The 23,080-nt window shown below is 41.7% G+C and overlaps 1 protein-coding gene across 1 annotated transcript in view; it reads right to left on the reverse strand.

Moving 5' to 3' along the window:
• The window catches only part of nt5dc1 (5'-nucleotidase domain containing 1), a 547,161-nt gene that overhangs the window by 32,413 nt on the left and 491,668 nt on the right, over positions 1–23,080 (reverse strand). Inside the window, exon 10 of the mRNA XM_060850687.1 lies at positions 17,405–17,569. Coding sequence (XP_060706670.1) covers positions 17,405–17,569 — 165 coding nt within the window. The remainder of the gene's footprint in view (positions 1–17,404; positions 17,570–23,080) is intronic.

Consider the following 23,080-nt stretch of genomic DNA (forward strand, 5'->3'; position numbering starts at 1 on the left):
CATTTTGAAAAATAATTACTTTTAATGTGATGGTTTAAAGGACAAACATTTCACCCAGTTTAAATAAAATACGGCCCAAGCCAAGCGTAATTAATGTGCGAACGTACTAACTTTGAAGTTGCTTCCAAAAGACTACAAATAATAAACAAAACATTAGGTCGCCTTGGTAATACAATGTGCACCTTAGATCATTGTGTTGGGGAGCCATTGGCCTAGGATTCTGGCAGTACTTCTGAGTGACCTGCATTTTCTATTTGAAAGCAGGTGGAGAAATATCAGAAAACAGTGAAGCAGTAAGACCCATACAAAGGTTCTAAGAAGGAAACAATAATGAGAAAATTATATATTATTTTATTTAAGTCAAGCAAATAAACTCACTGATTTGGAGAGGTACAGAATGCATATTATTTTCCCGTGAGCAAATGAAGATAAGTTGTATTGACTGAATGAGTATATCAGATTCTCGTTGTTGCTTAGTACGTTCACTTGTTGCAAAATTGAGTGGGCTGGCATCGAGTGGAGACTGAAGAAATGGATATGTCAATAATGTGAGTATTTAAACAATTGGAAAGCGTACTTTGATTATTACAGCCTTGGTGCTATTATACAACCAGACATAGTGAAGTATGAGTCTACAACCATAAAATGAAGATGCTCAGGCAACTAACAGGACTGAGGTGCAATTGATCCTAAGAACTATTTTTGGGGCATATATTATAACAGCAAGCAGTTTATGTTGGAGTTATATGAAACTTTGGTGAGGTCACAGATTGAGTACTGTATGCATTTCCTGTCACCTCACTATAGGAAGGATGCGGTTACACTGGAGGCAGTTCAGAGGTGATTTGCCAGGATGTTACCTAGAATGGAGCATTTCAGTTATGAAGAGGGGCTGGATAAGCTTGGGTTGTTTTCTTTGGATTAGATAAGGTTGAGTGAGGACCTGACTGAGATGCATAAGATTATTAGGGGCATAAACAGGAGCAAGCTGTTTCAATTTATTGAAGAGTCATGAACAAGAGGTTATAATTTGAGGACAGTTTTTCATCCAAAGGGTGGTGGCAATCTGGAATGCACTGCCTGAGACAGTAGTTGAGGCAGGTAACCTCATAACCCTTAAAAAGTACTTGATACAACATCTGAAGTGCCATAACATACAAGGCTACAAGCCTAGTGTAGGAAAGTGGCAGCAGTAGGCAAGTCTATGGAGACCCTGCGGGAAGATGCAGGAAACTTTGTTCCTCACTCGAGTGGTAGAGTCAAGGGGCCGAACAGCATCTTTTATATGATTCTTATGGTATCCATGGCTGACTTGAATTTGTAACAAAGACTCTCTCTGTTGTATGGTTTGGTAAAGAGTTTATCGGATGCTGAACTATGAGATTGAAGCTAGACTAATTCACATTTTAAAAATAATAAAGCTTAATAAAGTTTACCTGAAAGAAGCGAGATAAAAATGTACCTGAAAGCTACCTCATATTCATCTAGAGAAACAGAGTGTAACATCATCGAATGTGGAGAGTCTTGAAAGTTCTTTCATACTAAATATGGAAATTAAACAATGTTTACAGTTTAACAGGAGTTCTGGGTATTACACCCAGTCATGATTACTATCTATAACAAAATTATGATACACTTAACTGTTGCAAATAGGAAATACATGCTTGATGTAAAACAGATAGACGACTGATAACCTTTGACTTGGACTATTTTTGGATGCATTCGTTAGATTAATATCCTGCTCATCAGTTCAGTTGACCAGGTGACTGTGGTGCAGAATAAAGACAACAGCAAGGGTTGAATCCCTGTGCAGCTCATGACAGTTCATGAAGACCTGTCTCCTTCCTTAGGCTGTGAAATGCTCACCCCTAAGCTACACATAACCAACTCTCTCTCTTTAATGGAGAAATAGCAAAGGTTATTTGTGGCTTATGACTCCATACCACTTAATACATGAAATGAAACAAAATCATCTGTATGATTTCTGAATATTTTTGAGTATTACACAAGCAAAATAATTAAATATAATTATTTATAATTACTTTTTGTTAAAAAGTCAGTCCAAAGATGTATAAAGTTAATTTAATGAAGTATATGAAAATATAAAAGTGAGGAGAGTTCAATTTTCATGTTTTAGTAGAGAATAGGAATTCAGTGTAATATTTTACAGAATATAGAGATTCCAAATTGTTAACTCAGCATCTCAGGTTTTTCTATTTGTGGCAGTACTTGGCAGGAAAGATTTCAAGGTTTTTAAAATATGCCGTTGAAAATAATGGCGACTTTAAAAGTTTCCATCTAAATTGGGAGAAATGAAACTAAAGCCATAAAATAAATCATTCAAATAAAATGCACCACTCAAAGAACTCATCTTTGTTAACTCTGAAAGGTTTAAGAAAATAATCAGTCAAAATACTTACAATTCTTGACACTTGACATTATTTTATGCATGATCATTTTTCTTTGTGAATTTAATGAGTAACATCAAAGATGATCTGCAGAATGTTCCATGATGTACATGCACAGAAGTAGTTTAATGACAATTGGTGATGGTGGTAACATTACTGCACTGCCACATAAACAGCTGAAAATGTTTATTTTAACCCTGCGGCTGCCATCAGATCCAAAACAAAAGACATTTTTCCCTGGACCAGAGTTTGATTATGCTTTCAGCTAAAAAACTGTGCTACTGGGATATTTTTTTGAAACAGGAATATTAAATATTAAAAAAGATTGCTCATCCTGCCAACCTTTATTACTATTACTTCTCCATTTATGGGATGTGTACAGAACACATAATGCAGTAACAGAATTCCTTGATCTATTTTTTTCCCAATTTACATTATTTTACCACTTATGTTAAACCAATTTTTGTTACTTGTTCACGATCTGTGAATATCATGGGTAAGGGTCAGCATTTATTGCCCATCCCTAATTGTGCATGAGACAATGGTAGTGAACGATTTTCTTGAACCACTGCATACGTGCCTTGTAGGAACATTCACACTGCTGTTAGACCTACATTTTGACCCAGTAATAGAAAAGAAAGTCAAGAAAATTAATGCGCTTCTTTGAGGGGAACTTGCAGTTGGAGGCGTTTCCATGCATTCCTTACCCTTTCTTTCTGGGTTACAGATTTAAGAAGAGCTGTCAAAAGAACCTTGTCGATGATGTGGAGGTGAATGCTTAAAATGTCAGGTTACGCATCAGTTAAGAAGGTTGCTTTATCCTGGGTGGCACCTTGAGTTAGAACTGTACCCATCCAGGCAAATGGAGAGTGTTCAATCACACTCCTAAATTGTGTCTTGCAGACATTAGATAGGCTTTGGAGAGTCAGGATATGTGTTACCTGAAGTAACTCTAATGAGGTCAGCCATATGGACCTGATAGAATATGAGTTCCCTGATTGGGGCTGTTAATCTGGTCTGATCAGGGAGCCCTGGCTGACAGATATAAACAGGAGTGTCAGAGGTTTTGTTCACTCAGAGCTGGCTCTAAGAAAGTCGGACCAGTGTCAAGTACTATGCACATGTAAATAAAGGGCAAGTTGGTGACAGGATATCAGCCTCTGTGGAGGTACTTCATTACCTCCTGGAGAATTTCCAGCCTCCGACCTCTCGTGTAGCCAGTTTATTTATGTTTCTGGTCCAATAAAATTGCTGGTTATTGGTGATGCCTAGGAAGTTGACAGTGGGGATTCAGCTGTAATAATGTTGAATGATAATGACAAGGGAAGATGCTTAGATTCTTAGTATCTGACACTTGTGCAGCACGAATATTACTTGCCACTTGTCAACCCAATTATCGTCCAGGTTTTGCTGCACTGTGGATTAGAAGTCCCATGTCCAGACAATTGAATGGTTCTTGGGCTGCTACAAATGGTGAGAATGCTTTGAGTGGTAGGGTGGAAAATCCTCGTATGAAAAACTTCCTGCTCATTGCATCAATCTTCCAATGTGTTTGAGGTAAGAAACTAAAATTATATTAAATATACGTCAAAAGAAAGCAAAACACAGATATATGAAGAACTGGACACTTCTCTAGATGGACGTTTACTGTTAATTTTGTAAGGCATAATTATTGATGTCGACTGAAAATAGAAATTGTTAGAAAAGCTCAGCAGGTCTGGCAGCATCAGAGTTAACATTGCAGGTTGAGTGACCCTTCCTCAGAACTGATGGTAGCTGGGAAATTGCCGGTTTATATGCAGAAGATAGGGTGGTGGGAGGGGGTAAGGAGTAAATGATAAGTGGGCGTAGAACCCAAAGGGAGAGAAGAAGTTGTGACAAAGTAGTGAATAACGATCTGGCTAGGAGAGTGAATAGCTGTAAATGGGGACTGTTAGTAGCTAACAATGGGTTGTGTGTAATAGCAGACAATGTGATAACAAGGCCTGGCGTGTGTGGTTTGGGGTAAGGACATGGGAGAGCTCAAGACCTAAAGTTGTTGAACTCAATATTGAGTCCAGAAAGTTGCAGGGATCCCAAGTGGAAAATGAGGTGCTGGTCCTCCAGCTTACACTGAGTTTTGCTAGAGCACTGCAGCAAGCCCGAGACAGAGATGTTGGGCAGGGAACAGGGTGGTGTGTTGAAGTGGCAGACAATTAGAAGCTAACAGTCTTTTTTGCCAACAGAACATAGGTGTTCTGTGAAATGGGGACCCAATCAATGCTTTATTTCCACAATGTAGAGGAGACCACATTGTGAGCAGTGAACGCAGTAGACTGGATTGTGTGAAGTGCAGAGGATCATGAGCCAGCATCTCCGTCACCTCCAGTGAGATGCCACCACCAGAAACATACTCCCATCCCATGCCAGCCTTCTGTAGGGACCATTCCCTCCGAGATACCCTGGTCCCACTCTTCCTTCACTCCCAAAACCTCCCCACAGCCCAACACCACCTTCTCCTGCAACTACTGAAGGTGTAAAACCTGCCTATTTACTTCTTCCCTCCTCAGTATCTGAGGGTCCAAACACACCTTCCAGGTGAAGCAGTGTTTGATCTGCACTTCACACAATCTAGCTGACTGCTTTCGGTGCTCACAATATGACCCCCTCTACATTTGGAAAAAGGAGTGTAGTTTAGGTGACCGCTTTGCCGAATATCTATGTTCTGTCTGCAAAAAAGACACCGAGTTTCTGGTTGCCTGCCACTTCAACACACCACCCTGTTCCCTGGCCAACATCTCTCTCTCTCAGACTTGCTGCCGTGCTCCAGCAAAGTTCAGTGAAAGCTGGAAGAACAGCACCTCATTTTCTGCTTGGGGACTCTGCAGCCTTCCAGATTCAATAGTAAGTTCAACAGCTTTAGGGCTTGTGCTCTCCCATGCTCTAACCCCCAACCCCACCATCCGGCCTTGTCATCACATGGTCTGCTAGTGCACACAACCCACTGTTAGCCACTAACAGCCCCCAATAACAGCTATTCACCCTCCTAGTTGGATCACTATCCACTCCTTTTTCTGCCTCACTGTTCTTTTCTCTCTTTGGGCTCTATTCCCCACCTATCATTGACTCCTTTCCCCTCCCTATCTTCTGCATATAAACTGACATTTTCCGAGCTACCATCAGTTCTGAGGAAGGGTCACTCGACCCAAAACGTTAATTCTGATTTGTCTCCACAGATGCAGCCAAACCTGCTGAATGTTTCCAACAATCCACAATTCTTACTTGGTGAAATTCAGAGAATTGGGTATAAAGTCAATGCACATTTCTAACCGCAGTTCTAATATGTCAATTATTCAGTTTGCTCTCTTTGTCCACCACAGTTAGCGTAGTGAGATAGCTCTTAGCACTGATTTGGATATTGCTTCTGTATGTACAATTGCCTTTTCACTTCTGTTCAGTCTAACAAAAGCTCAATTTCTATAAATAGCAAAATGCAGTGTTGAATACTATTACGCAGACTGTGATTCTCAAGTTAAGTCTCGTACAGCTGCTAAAGTAGCTACCATTCTACTGCTGGATGAACATGAATGTAAGATATAAACAGATTTGGAAAAATCAGTACAATCAGCTGAGACTTGTCTCAAAAACATTGCAAATATTCTTGTGTGGATAAGCAGGGATACAGGATCAGGAAATGCTTGAACATATGAAGAAAATTCCTTATGTCATGTTGCAGAACTGAAAGCTGCTGCAAAACCTCCAGTTCTCTTTTTGAATTACTGGGATTTAAAAAATGAAGTGACTCTGAAGAAACTGAAAGAATTAAATTTAGACAAAGCAGTTGCACAAGCTGTACAGTCGTAATAATTTTAAATTTGTAGCGATTGCTTAAATTTTCTACATGTCCCACAAATCCATGGTAAAGGGAAGTAGGACGATAGAGAATACCATTCTAATGTTAATATGGATAAAATTCATGAAACAGCATATTTTACAAATTCTGTGAATGGAATGTCTAATGGCCAAAACGTTTTCTTTGTAATATGCTTTCTCATGTGCTTGCATTTTTCAGTCGTTAATAAATAACCCAATAACTCAGTAAACAGCTAATTTAGCGGGCATTAAAAGTACTTGCGCAATTACAAATAACTTTGAATGAACCGAATGCAATCATTACAACCTTATCCAGCTGCTGGATATCAAGAATTAATAAATTAATACAAACTGTAATCCTTTGTCAGCTGAAGGGTTTTGAACTTGTTGTTTGTAACATAAATAAAAATTAAGATGAAAGGCAAAAAAATCCACCAACATGCCACCATTTTATACACCTCAGGAACTTCTCAAAGTTATTTTTACAATTATTTTCTTCCTGAAGTACACTGGTTGTTTTTAATGGAGGCAAGTATAATACACAAAACCATCCGTGAAATGACTGGTCACTACGCTAACTGTGGTGACATTAAACAAAAAAGTGAAGAATTGCAGATGTTGGAATTCATAAACCAAAACAGAAAATGCTGAACAGAACTCAGCAAGTCTGTGATGAGAAATCAGAGTTAACAGTTCAGGTCTGGTGACCATTCTTCAGAACCGATTGTAGCTAGCAAAAGGTTGATATATATGCTGAAGTTAAAAATCGCACAACACCAGGTTATAGTCCAACAGGTTTATTTGGAAGCACTAGCTTTTGGAGCGCTGCTCCTTCATCAGGCTTGGTGTGTGGGGATTGGGGTAAGGACATGGGGAAAGATGCTGAAGCCTTAAAATAACCAAACTCAATACTGAATCCTGAAGGCTGCAAGATTCCCAAGCTGAAAATGAGATGTTGCTCTTCTAGCTTGTGCACTTGGGGCACTGCAGCAAACCTGAGACAGAGAGCTCTGCCAGGAAACAGGGTGGTGTGTGGTAGCCGCATGCAATTGGAAGCTTGATATCATTTTTGTGAAAGAATGTAGGTGTTCGGCAAAGCAGTCATCCATCGTGCGTTTGGTGTCCCCAGTGTAAAGGGCACAGAAAATGGGGGAGATACTAAATGAATATTTTGCATCAGTATTTACTGTGGAAAGGATATGGAAGATATAGACTGTAGGGAAATAGATGGTGATATCTTGCAAAATGTCCAGATTACAGAGGAGGAAGTACTGGATGTGTTGAAACGGTTAAAGGTGGATAAATCCCCAGGACATGATCAGGTATACCCGAGAACTCTGTGGCAAGCTAGAGAAGTGATTGCTGGGCCTCTTGCTAAGATATTTGTATCATGGATAGTCACAGGTGAGGTGCCGGAAGACTGGAGGTTGGCAAATGTGGTGCGACTGTTTAAGAAAGGTGGTAAAGACAAGCCAGGGAATTATAGACCGGTGAGCCTGACCTTGGTGGTGGGCAAGTTGTTGGAGGGAATCCTGAGGGACAGGATGTACATGTATTTGGAAAGGCAAGGACTGATTAGGGATAGTCAAAATGGCTTTGTGCATGGGAAATCATGTCTCACAAACTTGATTGAGTTTTTTGAAGAAGTAACAAAGAGGATTGATGAGGGCAGAGCGGCAGATGTGATCTACATGGGCTTCAGTAAGGCTTTCGACAAGGTTCCCCGTGGGAGACTGATTAGCAAGGTTAGATCTCATGGAATGCAGGGAGAACTAGCCATTTGGATACAGAACTGGCTCAAAGGTAGAAGACAGAGGGTGGTGGTGGAGGGTTGTTTTTCAGACTGGAGGCTTGTGACCAGTGGAGTGCCACAAGGATCGAGGCTGGGCCTTCTACTTTTTGTCATTTACATAAATGATTTGGATGTGAGCGTAAGAGGTATAGTTAGTAAGTTTGCAGATGACACAAAATTGGAGGTGTAGTGGACAGCAAAGAGGGTTACCTCAGATTACAACAGGATCTGGACCAGATGGACCAATGAGCTGAGAAGTGGCAGATGGAGTTTAATTCAGATAAATACAAAGTGCTGCATTTTGGGAAAGCAAATCTTAGCAGGACTTATACACTTAATGGTAAGGTCCTAGTGAATGTTGCTGAACAAAGAGACCTTGGAGTGCAGATTCATAGCTCCTTGAAAGTGGCGTTGCAGGTAGATAAGATAGTGAAGGCGGCGTTTAGTATGCTTTCCTTTATTGGTCAGAGTATTGAGTACAGGAGTTGGGAGGTCATGTTGCAGCTGTACGGAACATTGGTTCGGCCACTGTTGGAATATTGCATGCAATTCTGGTCTCCTTCCTATCAGAAAGATGTTGTGAAACTTGAAAGGGTTCAGAAAAGATTTATAAGGATTTTGCCATGGTTGGAGGATTTGAGCTATAGGGAGAGGCTGAACAGGATGGGGCTGTTTTCCCTGGACTGTCAATGGTTGAGGGGTGACTTTATAGAAGTTTACAAAATTATGAGGGGCATGGATAGGATAAACAGACAAAGTCTTTTCCCTGGGGTCGGGGAGTCCAGAACTAGAGAGCATAGGTTTAGGGTGAGAGGGGAAAGAAATAAAAGGGACCTAAGGGGCAACTTTTTCACACAGAGAGTGGTACACGTATGGAATGAGCTGCCAGTGGATGTGGTGGAAGCTAGTACAATTGGAACATTTAAGAGGCATTTGGATAGGTATATGAATGGGAAGGGTTTGGAGGGATATGGGCCGGGTACTGGCAGATGAGACTATATTGGGTTGGGATATCTGGTTGGCTTGGACAGGTTGGACCGAAGGGTCTGTTTCCATGCTGTAATCTCTATGACTCTATGAGACCATATTGTGAGCAGCAAATATAGAAGCTTAGACTGAGTGAAGTACAGGTAAATCGCTGCTTCACCTGGAAGATGTATCTGGGGCCTTGGATACTGAGGAAGGTGGAAGTAAATGGGCAGATGTTACATGGTCTGTGATTGCAGGGGAAGGTGACATGGGGCTGTTGGTGTTGTGGACCAAGGTATCCTAGAGGGAATGATCCCTGTGGAATGTTGACAAGGGAAAAGATGGGGTGGGGAGGGGAGTGGATGTGTGTCTGGTTGTGGCATCCTGCTGGAGATGGCCGAAATGGCAGCTTATGATCCTTTCGGATGTGGATGTTGGAGGGTGGTAAGTGAGGACCGAAGGAACCCTACCATTGTTTTGGGAGGGAACAGAAGAGGTGAGGGCTGAAATACGAGAGATGGGCCAGATATGACTGAGGGTCCTGTCAACGACAGTAATGGAGAATCCTTTGTTGAGGAAGAAGGTGGTTATTTTGGAGACCCCCTTGGAGAAGCTGGCAACATTAGAACAGATACGACAGAGAAACTGGAAGAATGGAATGCAGCCTTTACACAAAGCATGGTGTGAGGATGTATAGTCCAGTTAACTGTGGGATTCAGTGAATATGTCATAAATATTGATGGCCAGCCTACAGTAGTTGAGGGAGAGGTGTTGGGCCAGAACCCATTTCTCTGTTACCAAGTGACCAATAGTATACACACAAATTGCATGATTAGGAAGACAGGACATAGCATCGAGGTACTACAATAATGCAGTACTTCCTCAGTGATTAAAAGTCATTAAAATCTGGATTGAGCAAAGTATGAATGGAGGTGTCTACTGGAAAGAAATATTCAGTGCTCAAATGTCCTGCAGTTTAAACCTTCCACTCTAACTGAGAGAAAGTTTCATCCTCTCAACCATCCCCAATTTAGATTTGAGAGATGAAGACATAACCAACTTAATCAAAACTTCAGCGGTATAGGACAATTTATTTTACTGAAGGACAAAATTCCTACATAGAATATATAAAACAACTCAAGCTAATGCTGTGAGGACATAGATTCAAATTGTATTATGACAGTTTAATTAAGAAATGCAGAATTGAAAACCAGTTTAATAGTGACCAGGAAAACAATGCCAATTGTCATAAAAACCCATTTAGTTTGCTGATGTCCTTGAAGAAAGGAAATCTGTTGTCCGTACTTTGTTTGGCCTAATGTGATGTCACAGCAATGTGTTGACTCTTCAATGTCCTGTGTCATGGCCTGACAAATCATTTAGTTGTATTAAACTGCTACAATGTCTAAAAAAAAGGAATGAAGTTGGACAGACAACTCAACATTGACCTAGGTACTGGAAGTAACAACAGCAAAGCCAGTCCTGTTGACCTGTAAAGTCCTCCTCATGACTAGCTGGGTGTGGGTGCCAAATTTGGGTGACCGTTGAACAGTTTGAGCAAGCAACAACTTGACATGGTCATACTTACAGAATCATACCTTCTAGCTGATGTCCTAGACACTATTATTTCAATCTATAAGTGTGACCTGTCCTATGGGCAAGGCAGACTCATTAGAGTTGACAGCAGTCAGGAAGGTTTGTCCTGGGGCCCATAGCATTGACTCTGGTCCCAATATCTCATAGCATCAGGTCCTCCCATTGCTCTGCCCCTGTTATCAACATCAGTAGAAGATGCACTGAAGGCGCAGAATGTATGTTGGCTAGGCAACCTGAATATCCATCACCAAGAGTACTGACTGCAATTACTGACTGAGTTGGCAGAATCCTAAAGGGCACTGCTACTAGATGACTTCTGTGGCAGGTGATGAGGGAACCAAGGAGGAGTAACCCACATGACCTTATCCTCATCATTCTACCTGTCACAGACCCATTGTCCATGTCAATACAAGTAGAAGTGGCCATTACAAAACATTTAGGAAGATGGATTCCATCTTTACATTAATGATGTCCTCCATTATGTTGTGTGGCATCACCATCATGATAAATGTGGCAGATTTCGGCCAGAGATAATGAACTCGGCATCCATGAATGTCAGCAATAGCAACAGAATTTCATTCAACCACGTTCTGTAATGCTCAGCTTATCCCTTCCTCTGCCACTATAATCAAATGGGGAGTCAAATATGGCTCAATGAACAGTGTAGAAGGGTATACCAGGAGCAGCACTAAGCATTCCTAAAATTGAAGTGAAGCAACAATATAGGATTACATGCAAGCCAAATGACAGACACAGTATGAAGCAGAGAGAGCTAAGCCACAACTAATAAATCAAATCTAGGCTCTGTAGTCCTCCCACATCTTGCTGTGAGAGGTGGTGGTTAATTAAGCTACTCTCTGGAGGAGTAGGCTCTACAAATATCCCCAACCTCAATGATTTGGGAGCCCAGAACATCAGTGCACAAAACAAGACCAAAGCAACTGCAACTATCTTCAGCCAGAAAAGCTCAGGGGATGATTCATTACAGCTTTCTCCAGAGGTCCCCAGCATTACCAATGCCAGTCTCAAGCCAATTCAATTCGTTCTAAGTTCTCTCAAGAAATAACTGAAGACTCTGCATATGGCAAAGATTATGGGCTCTGACAACATTGTGGCTACAGTACAGAAGACATGTAATCGAGAATGAGCCACACCTCTCGTCTAGTTTATTTCAGTACAGCTGTAATGTTGGCACCGACCTGATAATGTGAAAAATTGGACAGGTATGTCCTGTCCAAAAATAGCAGAACAATTCCAACTGGCCAATTAATGCCTGAATAATTAGCAAAGTGATGGCAGGGAAAATTAATACTGCTATGCAATGCCACCTAGACTACAATAACTTACTCATGGTGCACAGTTTGGGATCCACCAGTGCCACTCTATTCCTGATCTCATTCCACATTTGTTCGAAACATGGGCAATTGCAAAATTAAGATGAAAGTAATTGCCTATGACTTGAAGGCAATATTGAACATGAGCAGGTCAGAGGTGGGGCATTCTGTGGTGAGTAACTCACCTCCTGACTTGCCAATGCCTGTTCACTAACCAGAAGACAGAAGTTAGGAGTGTGATGAAATACTCTCCATTTACCTCTATGACTGGAACTCCAACAGCACTCAACAGACTCAGCACCATCCAGAACACCAGTTTGTTTGATGGAAACCCCATCCACTACCATAAACATTTACTCTCTTCACAACCAATGCTCAATGGTGCCAGTTAATAGTGTATGAGGCGGGGGGGATCTGGAGATCCAGGATGGCGACAATCTGAAAGGTCTGCACTGCTGAGCTCTACACCACAACTCAGGTGAAGTGGTGCTTTTACCCTCCCCACCTAACCTATCTCTGAAAAATTCAATAATTAGACAGTTGTGGAGTCGGTTTTTTTTAGGCAAGGGAATTTGACAAAAAGGAAAGGTTTGAGTAAGTCCCAACACATGGGACACTCCCCAGCAGCATCAGACACGCCCGCGACTGTGACCACAGCTTCAACGTCCTTTGCATCTCTGCTGGAGTCACTTACCCAACAGACCTTGGCTGTCGAGTTCGTCGAGCATGGAGAGATGATCTTGATCAAGGAAAGTCACACCAGACTGGAATCGATCTTGGTCATGCTGCACAAACACGAACAGGAGCTGGATGAGCTCGGAAAGCGAATGGAGGAGGTTGAATGGCAGACTGCAGCATTGGCGATTGTGATCGAGTCCTCAGTGAGTCCAGGCCCTCGAGAAACAGGTCTGGGCCTTAACAGAGTAGGTTGACGACCTCAAAAACAGGGGTGGGAGAAAGAATATCCAGGTCGTTGGGCTGCCGGAGGGAGTGGAAGGAGAGTAGCTAGTAAGTTTTTTTTTTGAAGACTGGCTGCTGCGGTTTCCTGGTTCGGAGGCCGAGGTGGGCCGGTAATGGTCGACAGAGTTCACGGGTTGCAGTGTGCAGGCGCGGCTCAGACCAGCGGCCCAGTCCTAGTGTGATTCCAATGTTGCAGGGACAAGCAGAGAGTAATGGAAACTTTCAGAGTGCAGGAGAAGGAGCCATAGGTTTTGATTTATAAAGGATCCAAGATAATGCTCTTCCAGGACTTTTCTGCTGCTGTGATCCCGTAAAAGGAAGTCCTTTGATGAGGCGACAAGAAGACTGAGAGACCTTGGCATTCAGTATTCTGTAAGGTACTAGACAGTGCTTCGTTTTTCTCATGATGGGTCTGTATGCTCACTTGATACTTTAGAAAAAGTAAAAAACTTTCTGGACATTTGTAATAGATTGGATGATGTGTAGGATATAGATGATCATTTTTTTCTTTTCTCCTTTTTAAATCTCTCCTTTTCTTAAAGAAAGTGTTGATGGATTTTTTTTCTCGAGGTTAATTGGGGTTAATGTATAGTTGGGGATGGGTAGAGCACTCATGCTTTACTTCTTCGTGGATTTTACCTTTTATTTTCTTTCTTTTGCTTGAGTTTGGGGTGCGGCTCAAGCAGGAATGAGTTATGGAGTTGTATGGGGTATGTGTAATTACACCCTGTGGGTAGGGTGTAGAGTCCCCCATTAAATGCCTTTTGTATTTGGTTTAGTTTGTTGGTTTTTTGTATTTGTAGTTTTTGAAAGTTCTGTTAGTTTGCTAGATGTAGTAGTTTTAGTGTGTGTATTTTTATGCTCCATGAGTCGATTTTCATTTATACTCAGCGATTTGTAAGTCAATTTCTTCCTTTCGGAAGTTCAAATGTTGTTGTATAGGGTCATGGCTAATTGTGGTCTCAAATGGTGTACTGGAACATTAAAGGAAGTCACTCGCCGGTCAACAGGAAAAAGGTGCTTTTGAGTCTTAAAAAGAAGAGGGACGATATTGCCCCCCCCCCGTTGTAGGAAACTCACCTTGATGATAAGGAACATCTGCAGCTATAGCAGGGTGAGTTTGATTGGGTGCTTTTTTCATCCTTAAATACTAAGGGCAGGGGAGTGGCCATACTCGTTTGGATGAATCTCCCATTTAAGTTACTAGATTGTATTAAAGATCAGTATGGACTGTTTGTAATTCTCAAAGCCTCAATTTATGAAGAGTATGGTATTTTGAATGTTTATTGTCCCCTGGTATACCCCCTTAAAGTTCTGATGGATGCATTCTCCAAATTGATTTCAATTGCGTCATGGCATATTATTATAGGGGGACATTTTAGCTGTCTTCTGGATCCCATGGTGGATAGAATGCCCAAAGGTCCCCCAAAACCTTCTCTGCAACCTGAGCAACTAGTTGATTTATGTGTGGAATTGGGACTGGTGGATGTTTGGAGGTGTTTCCGCTCTGCGGTTAGGGATTTTATACTTTTTTCTAATCCGCACAAATACCATACTAGGATTGATCTTTCCTAGCCCGCATACTTTTATGGATTCCGTGATATCCCGCACAACTGGGAATATTACCATTTCCGATCATGCAGCAGTGTATTTAGTAGTGAAGATTAAGGGTAATGTAGCAGGTTCATGTGCTTCTGTCACTTTACAGGAGGCTCCCTAGCCCTGAGGATGTCACCTAGACAGGGGACGAAATGTCTGCAACACAAATTCCCAGCTCTAAGAACAGAACCACAACAACGCGCACCCGAGCTACAAATCTTCTCCCAAACTTTTAATAAGATTAATTTTTCCAAGTCGGAGATTATGCCTTTGGGGGATCTTGGGGGAATATCTGATGTTGAGGGTGAGTCACGGTTTCCCTTTAAGTGGTCACGGGGGGAATTTTCTTTATTTAGGTATGATCGCTTCTCCGTTATTAAAGGCTAATTTTGTCCATTTGCTTGACAAGATTAAGCAAGATCTTCAAAGATGGGAGGCTCTTCCAATAGCCTGGTTAGGCCGAGAAGCCCTTAAGAAAATCAATGTCCTTCCTTGTTTGCTACACCCTATGCAAATGCTTCCCTTGACTTTTCCCAGGCAAACATTTAGGAGACTTCATGGCTGGTTTAGCTCCACACCACAGGTGGCCCCTTATTAAGCTTGCCAAATTGCAATTGCCACAAGGGCTGGGGGGAGTGGACCTCCCAGATACCAGAGTGGACCTCCCGGATCAATTAAGCTCCCTTTCATCTTTTGTGAGCGACTGGGCTTGTAAGGGCCCAGCGTCAATGTGGTTGGATTTTGAGGCCTCCCAGGCAAAATGTCCCTTTACTAGCCTGTTGCTCTAGATAAAATGAGGACAGTTGCTGAGTACTGTCGTAATCCAATAATTATTAATACTGTCAAAGTGAGGAGGGCAATGCGGCACAGTAAGGGTAATACATCTAAAACTTCTCTTCTTACCCCTATAGTTAGTATACTGGGGTTCTGACCAGGGATAATGGACCCCGGGTTTAAACTCTGGGCAGCTCAGTGAGTTTCTGTTTGGGTGACTCACTTGAGGGCAAAACATTGATGTCCTTTGACCCAATCAGCCACAAGTATGGATTATCTAGCAGAGAACTTTTTTGTTTTTCCCAAATTAGGAACTTTATTCAAAAAGGAACTACACTCTTGACCGATTACGACAGATCCGATATAGAGAATACAGTGCTTCATGCCAAGAGCACTCTCTCAGTTCATACTCTTATCATTTGTTTGGGGGGGGGGGGGGGGTGATCTCTTGGGTGAAATTGAGCTACTGAGAGGTCGAGGAGAGTGTGTTAGGAGTTGGGATCTCCTTTGAGACATGGGAGGATATCTGTGAAAATGTGAGAAAGATTTCGATCTGTAATAGGACTCATGCCACACAGTTAAAGATTCTTCATAGGGTCCATCTGGCCCCAGACCGTCTCTTGAAATTTAAGGTGGGATATCCTCAGTGTGCCCCAAGTGTAAAATGAGTACTGGTACTCTCACTCACTATCTGTGGTCCTGCCTCATAAGTACTTTATAAGTACTGGAGTGCTGTGGCAGGAGGAATAGGGAGTGTCTTGGGGACTCAAGTTAAGATGGGCCCAATCTCCCTTCTCCTAGGCCTGCCCAATTTAACTTCTTTAGATACTCATAGGAGAAAACTTTTTAATATCCTTACTTTCTGTACAAGGAAAAACATTTTGATGTGTTGGGTGCCTGAAATCCCTCAGGCCTCTCAGGTTGGCATAAGCTAAGCATGGAACATATCCCCCTGGACTGTGGGCAGAACGGTGGCACAGTGGTTAGCATTGCTGTCTCACAGTGCCTGAGACCCGGGTTCAATTCCCGACTCAGGCGACTGACTGTGTGGAGTTTGCACGTTCTCCCCGTGTCTGCGTGGGTTTCCTCCGGGTGCTCCGGTTTCCTCCCACAGTCCAAAGATGTGCGGGTCAGGTGATTGGCCATGTTAAATTGTCCATAGTGTTAGGTAAGGGGTAAATGTAGGGATATGGGTGGGTTGCGCTTCGGCGCGTCGGTGTGGACTTGTTGGATCGAAGGGCTTGTCTCCACACTGTAAGTAATCTAATCTAATCTAAAAAAAAACTTCCTCACAAATATGGTGCATCAAAAAACTGAAAATTTTTCTAAGACATGTCAGCCTTATTTGGATTTCCTAGATGCCGGTTTGTCTGCCATTTTAATTAGGGCTTTTGTGTAGCCATGACGATCTGATCTAGCGAACTAGTGTTGTGTGACTTCTGACTTTGTACACTCCAACCTGACTTGGAACTGTAGCACTGTTCTTTCACTGTCAATGGGAAAAAATCTTGGAGCCACCTTCCTGACACCTACCCTTCCATGGCAGTTCAAGAAGGCAGCTCACCACCTGACCTTCTTCAGTGCAATCGCAGCTTTGCCTAAGAAGGCAAAGACTAAAAACTTCATTTTTGTAATGCTCTTGATAACTACTGGTTGTTTTAAAACACTTTATATCAAATGAAGTACTGATAAGAGGACAGTCTGTACAACTCAGAAAAATCAGCCCAAAACTTCCAATAGCATTAGTGGCGATTATTGAGGTGTTGACTGTTATACGTGGCTAGACCCTGAGAAAGTCGAGACATACGCATATGGTGCTTGCATGCAAAATACAAGTGTCCAAAGGGCAGCAATACATTCCTGGACCTGTGTGTGGATGCCTTTAAACCCCATCATTGTTGATTTGGGCTAGATGTGTTGAACATGCACAGAACTTTCCACCAGAATACTCATATTGAGTTGAAAGTAATTAGCAGCAAAAGTTATATCAGGAAAGCCTCCAAGTGAATTGACAACAGAATAATCACTGTACAGTTTATTATTTTCAAGTATGTTTCACAACTCCTTTTAGTATACCTGTTCAAACTGATTATTATCTGTAGTTAATTGTGAACACTTACTTCATATTTTCCTTTCTTCTCTAATGGCTCTGAGTCCTTTCTGTCTGTTGTGACTTGTTGGCTGGCTTCAACTTCTAGTTCTTCCAGCACGAGGACTGTTTCACAATTATTGTAGCTGTGAGCAGGGAATATATCCGAGCGCATACTGTCACCAAAGTAAACAACCTGTGGGTTAAACAGCACACGTCATGCTAAGCTCTCTTGAATCAAAGTCCACACCAAAGGCAGAGGTTAAATCATTGAATAAAAATATAAAGCAGAGGAGAAAACAGATAGACATTTGAGCCCAAACCAAGGAGAGGCAATCACTGATTGTCACTATGCTTTGATTTTTTCTGCACAAGGGATTGTGCTCTACACTCCTCCCTGGCATTTCCGATTCTTGCTCCTTCAGAAACATGGTGCAGTCCTGGCAATCCAACCATTCCCTTACACAGTAAGATAGTCAGGGGAAGTTAAACCAAGCCTCCTTTTCTTTTAGAGTTTTAGATGCTGTATTCTGTTAAGTTTAAATGTTCCATGAAAGCATGTTTCCAATTATCCCATTATCCTATAGCTGACATTTCTTTGTATCATGTGAAGATCTAAGTAACCAACCCCATCCTGACAGTCATCACTAAATCCCAAAAACATTCTCCTGTGTCTCTTCCTCAACTAAATTGCTCAGTTACCACATTTTTGTCATTTGTTTGTCATAGTGATTATATTCACAAGAAGCTGCCAATGGACTTTTAACAGAAACAAGTTTATTATAAAATTATTATAAAATTAAAAAAATACAAGCAGTGTTACACAATGTAAGGACAATTTGAAACAAACCCATACAAATACCAGAAAGAGTTATAACAATCCTTTCGCTTTCAGCAATGACCTCACAGGCTTCATTTGCCAAAATCTGGGATCAATCAGAGGCAAGATGGAGGGCAGAAGAGGGATTTCACCTGCCATAAAGACATAATGTGCCCTTGACCCTGACCCCTCACAACACACATCTTCCATTGACTCGCACCTCATGTAACCTGAAAGCCAGACATCATAAAATTGGATCCCTGAAGGTATGGCCTCTAGAGATGATCTCTTGGACCCAGAAATGACTGGCCTCTGATTGGCTGTCATCTCTGGCAGGGTGGGACTTCACTGTTGAGACTCATGATTTGCCAAGACACTCTTAACTGGCCGATTTGAGCTGGACCCGTCAAGCTCTTTCACTAATATGGGCATGGACTCAGTTGCATGCAAAGACATCCAGCCTCATACTTATTGCACAGAGTGCTAAATCTTGGTTTCCACTATTTGGCCCATTAATAAGGCAGTAAAGCCAAACACCCAAGATTCTATTGTTAGATACTGGACATAACATCTATCACTCAATCCATGAAGCTATGGCTAAGATAACTGCACAGACATGAGCTGATCAATCTCTCATTTGAAATACACAACTGATTTTTAAAATTCTGATCATAGTTAGACAGAAGTCATGCAATAAAACTCTTTAAATATGTTCTGAGCACATGGGCTTTGGCACGATGTCACTAAATAATGCGTAATATCATTGGTCTAGTAACCCAGAGCCCCAGGCCAATGTTCTGGGGACTACCAATGGATCAGAACTAAACTTGGAAGTACTGCCACAATCAGTCATGAATGGTGGTGGACAATTAAACAACTCACTGGAGGAGGAGGCTTCATAAAATCCCCATCCTCAACAATAGCATATCAGTCAGTGCAAAACAAAAACCAAGATGCCTCTATCTTCAGTCAGAAGTGGCAAGTGGATGATTCACCTTGGCCTCTTCCAAAAGCTACTCTTCAAGCAGATTGATTCACTCCACATGATACCAAGAGATGACTGAAAGTGCTGGATAGTATAAAGGTGAAAACATGATGGGTCATAACATAAAGAACATAATTGAATGAATAAAAGGTTAATCAGGGGAAAGAACCTATGAGAGGAAGCTAGCTAGCAACATTCATACAGATAGGAGTTTTTACAGATATCGAGAAAAAAGAGCAAGTAAAGTTAGTCTCCTCTCAATAGTTGAGAATGGGGAGTTGATAATAGATAATAATGAGACAGCAGATGAAATGAATAAATACTTGCTTTTGTCTTCACAATAAAGGATATAAAGACCATTCCAGTAAATCAGAAGATGGGAAGGAGAGAGGAACGTGGTGAAAGTACAATCACGAGAGAAGCACCGGAGAAAGCTGTGGGCTGACAATTCTCCAGGTCTTGATGGGATTTCATCTTAACATCTTAAAAGAGGTCACGAATGAGGTAGTGGATGCATTGGTGTCAGTTTTAAACATTTCCTAGATTCTGGTACAGTAAAAGGATATTTTAATTTGACACTGACAGTGTTTCAGGAAAGCATTTACCTGCTGCTTGGCATTTTATGTGCTATTCAAAATGGTTTTAATATTTGCCAGTATATTGGAAATAAATGGAAAAACATAACAGAATAACCAGGGACCTAGATTGTACAAAGTGGCAATGCAGTCTGTGACAATCCTGGAATCCACACTACAACAGACAAATCCTTCAGCACATATTGCTAGGAGGTTTGACACACCAGTAAACAAGAGCTTCTTATAATAGTTAGTAGCAACAAAACACAACACATCCTATTGAAAACAACGATATTACATTCCTGCACTGGGTATGTTTTCATGTGGAGGGTGAATGTAAAATTACTGTCCAGCCTGCCACCTTTCTTGCCAATTACTGAGCATGTCTCCAACACCTGCAGGTGTCAAAACTGGCAACCTTTCCCTGTATATGAATAAACAGTAAATGGGCAATTGTATTTCTTATAGGCAAGAATGGGCTGTGTGTTTTTAAACACCTACACCATGAAAGATGGGAAGGGAGGGGCAACTCATTTAGGGATACAAGCATTCACCCCCACTCTCCCAGCCTTTCTACCATGCTACCTGGCTAACATAACCTCCCCCATCCCACCCACTTAAAACTCTCTCCCCACTCTGTGGGCTGTTGGATCCCTCTTCCATGATGTGGAAGTGTTGGCGTTGGACAGGGGTGGACAAAGTCAGAAGTCACACGACACCCAGTTTATTTGAAATCACAAGCTTTCAAAGTGCTGCTCCTTTGTTAGGTGAAGTGACTTCAAATAAACCTGCAGGTCAATAACCTGGTGTTGTGGGACTTCTGACACTGTAAAACCTTAAGACTTACCGTTCTCTTTTCAGGACTTTTCCTAGATCTCCAATAATGGACAGTACTGTGTTCTAGGCACTGCTGGGAGCAATGGAGCTGCCAACCCAATAGTTCTTTTGGCTGTTCCCAAGGAAGGTTCTAACTTCCCAGTGAAAAGTGTCCTGCAATTAGAAAATTCAGCCCACCTATTGTGCACTTAACTGTGGGCTCAGCTTCCAATGGATGAGTTGGTTTTCATCTGGACCTGGCCAGTGTTATTTCTGTACCAACAATAATTTGTATTTAAGTAGCATATTTAAATTAAGAAAATGTTAAGAAAATGTCCCACAATGCTTCTTAGAAACGTAGCCCGACTAAAACTTAAAAAAAATCAAAGGAGGAGATACTGGGGCACATATTAAGGAAGTGTTTTTGTCATTTGGCAGGGCAGATCTTGAGTGTTACTGAAGAGAAGATACGCTTTGTCAAAGGAGAAATTCAAATATATGCTGTTTCTGTTTGTAGAGAGCAAGACCCTGTGTGTTAATATTTGTAGTTTCCAGCATAAGCAAGTGTTCAATGTTTGTGAGAAGATTTGTAGCTCGGATGCTCGTTGTTGTGGTTCTGTTCGCCGAGCTGGGAATTTGTATTGCAAACGTTTCATCCCCTGTCTAGGTGACATCCTCAGTGCTTGGGAGCCTCCTGTGAAGTGCTTCTGTGATGTTTCCTCCGGCATTTGTAGTGGTTTGAATCTGCCGCTTCCGGTTGTCAGTTCCAGCTGTCTGCTGCAGTGGTCGGTATATTGGGTCCAGGTCGATGTGCTTATTGATTGAATCTGTGGATGAATGCCATGCATCTAGGAATTCCCTGGCTGTTCTTTGTTTGGCTTGTCCTATAATAGTAGTGTTGTCCCAGTCGAATTCATGTTGCTTGTCATCTGTGTGTGTGGCTACTAAGGATAGCTGGTCATGTCGTTTCGTGGCTAGTTGGTGTTCATGGATGTGGATCGTTAGCTGTCTTCCTGTTTGTCCTATGTAGTGTTTTGTGCAGTCCTTGCATGGGATTTTGTATACTACTTTGGTTTTGCTCATGCTGGGTATCGGGTCCTTCGTTCTGGTGAGCTGTTGTCTGAGACTGGCTGTTGATTTGAGTGCTAGTGGTCGCAGTAGTCTGGCTGTCAGTTTGGAAATGCTCTTGATGTATGGTAGTGTGGCTAGTCCTTTGGGTTGTGGCATGTCCTTGTTCCATTGTCTTTCCCTTAGGCATCTGTTGATGAAATTATGCGGGTATCCATTTTTGGCGAATACGTTGTAAAGGTGTTCTTCTTCCTCTTTTTGCAGTTCTGGTGTAGTGTGCCACACTCCAAGCACAGCTAACAAACCTACATTGGTAGTCAGCATAATTCCTCACACACTCAGGAATATCCAGGCCATTCCGTCCAATTGCAGAACCACTTCTAATGTTGGGCACTGTGTTGCAGGTTTTGCATATGCTGATCGGACATGGTTGGACACTTTGTTTGATCATCTTGAATGTGCAAAGTAATATTTCAGACCATCAGTCAGGCTTGCAGTGTAACACAGTGCCTGTTCCATCTCAATAAAATAAGTGCTAGCTATTTGCTGGTTCATCCCTCAGGGTAATGCCCTAAACATCAGAGTCAAGAAGCTTGATTTAAAATGCAAACAAAGCCTGGCTATTAACTGTCAATCATCAATAATTGGTGCATTCTCCACAGCAATGCCTCCACCAATCAGAGTCCACAAGCCAACCAGTCAGCACTTGTCTCTCATGCAGTATATTGGTTTATCTGTTAAAGTGGTATTCTTGCATATTGTCCTGATGATCCCAAGATGTAAAATTTTGCTTGTTTTATCTCAGAAATACTCAAGAAATGCTTTTGTTACAGGATATAATGAAAATAAACATTCTTCCTTGCGAGTGGTGTTATCACATTCTATGGATACACAAAATCACTTTACCCTGATAAAATACATGCAGGTTAGGTGCATTGGCTGAGCTAAATTGCCCGTAGTGTTAGATGAAGGGGTAAATGTAGGAGAATGGGGTCTGAGAGGGTTGGGGGTCGGTGTGGACTTGTTGGGCTGAAGGACCTGTTTCCACACTGTATCTAATCTAAAGAAATTTATACTTTTGATTCATAGTATGACAAAACTAAGCACTATACTAAGTGTATACTAACTGAAACATGTTTCTTTTATTGGTACAATGACACACTCCCACTTCATAGTCAGTAGGTGTGGGTTCTGGCAACACCCCAGACATTTGAACACACAATCTCGGATGAGACATTAAACTAAAATCTTCTAAGTCTTTCAGTTGGACTGAAAAATATGGAACTATTCAAGAAAGTGCAGGACAGTTCTTTTAATATCATTTTGCCCTTCACCAACACAAACATGTGTCTCACGATTATTTGTGGGCAAATCGACTGCTAGGTTTACAATATTACAATAGTGTAAACCATGCCGGGAAGCATTTCAGGACAACCTGAGATT

The sequence above is a fragment of the Hemiscyllium ocellatum genome, chromosome 3 (genome assembly GCF_020745735.1).
Source record: "Hemiscyllium ocellatum isolate sHemOce1 chromosome 3, sHemOce1.pat.X.cur, whole genome shotgun sequence".
In the NCBI taxonomy this organism is placed as follows: domain Eukaryota; kingdom Metazoa; phylum Chordata; class Chondrichthyes; order Orectolobiformes; family Hemiscylliidae; genus Hemiscyllium; species Hemiscyllium ocellatum.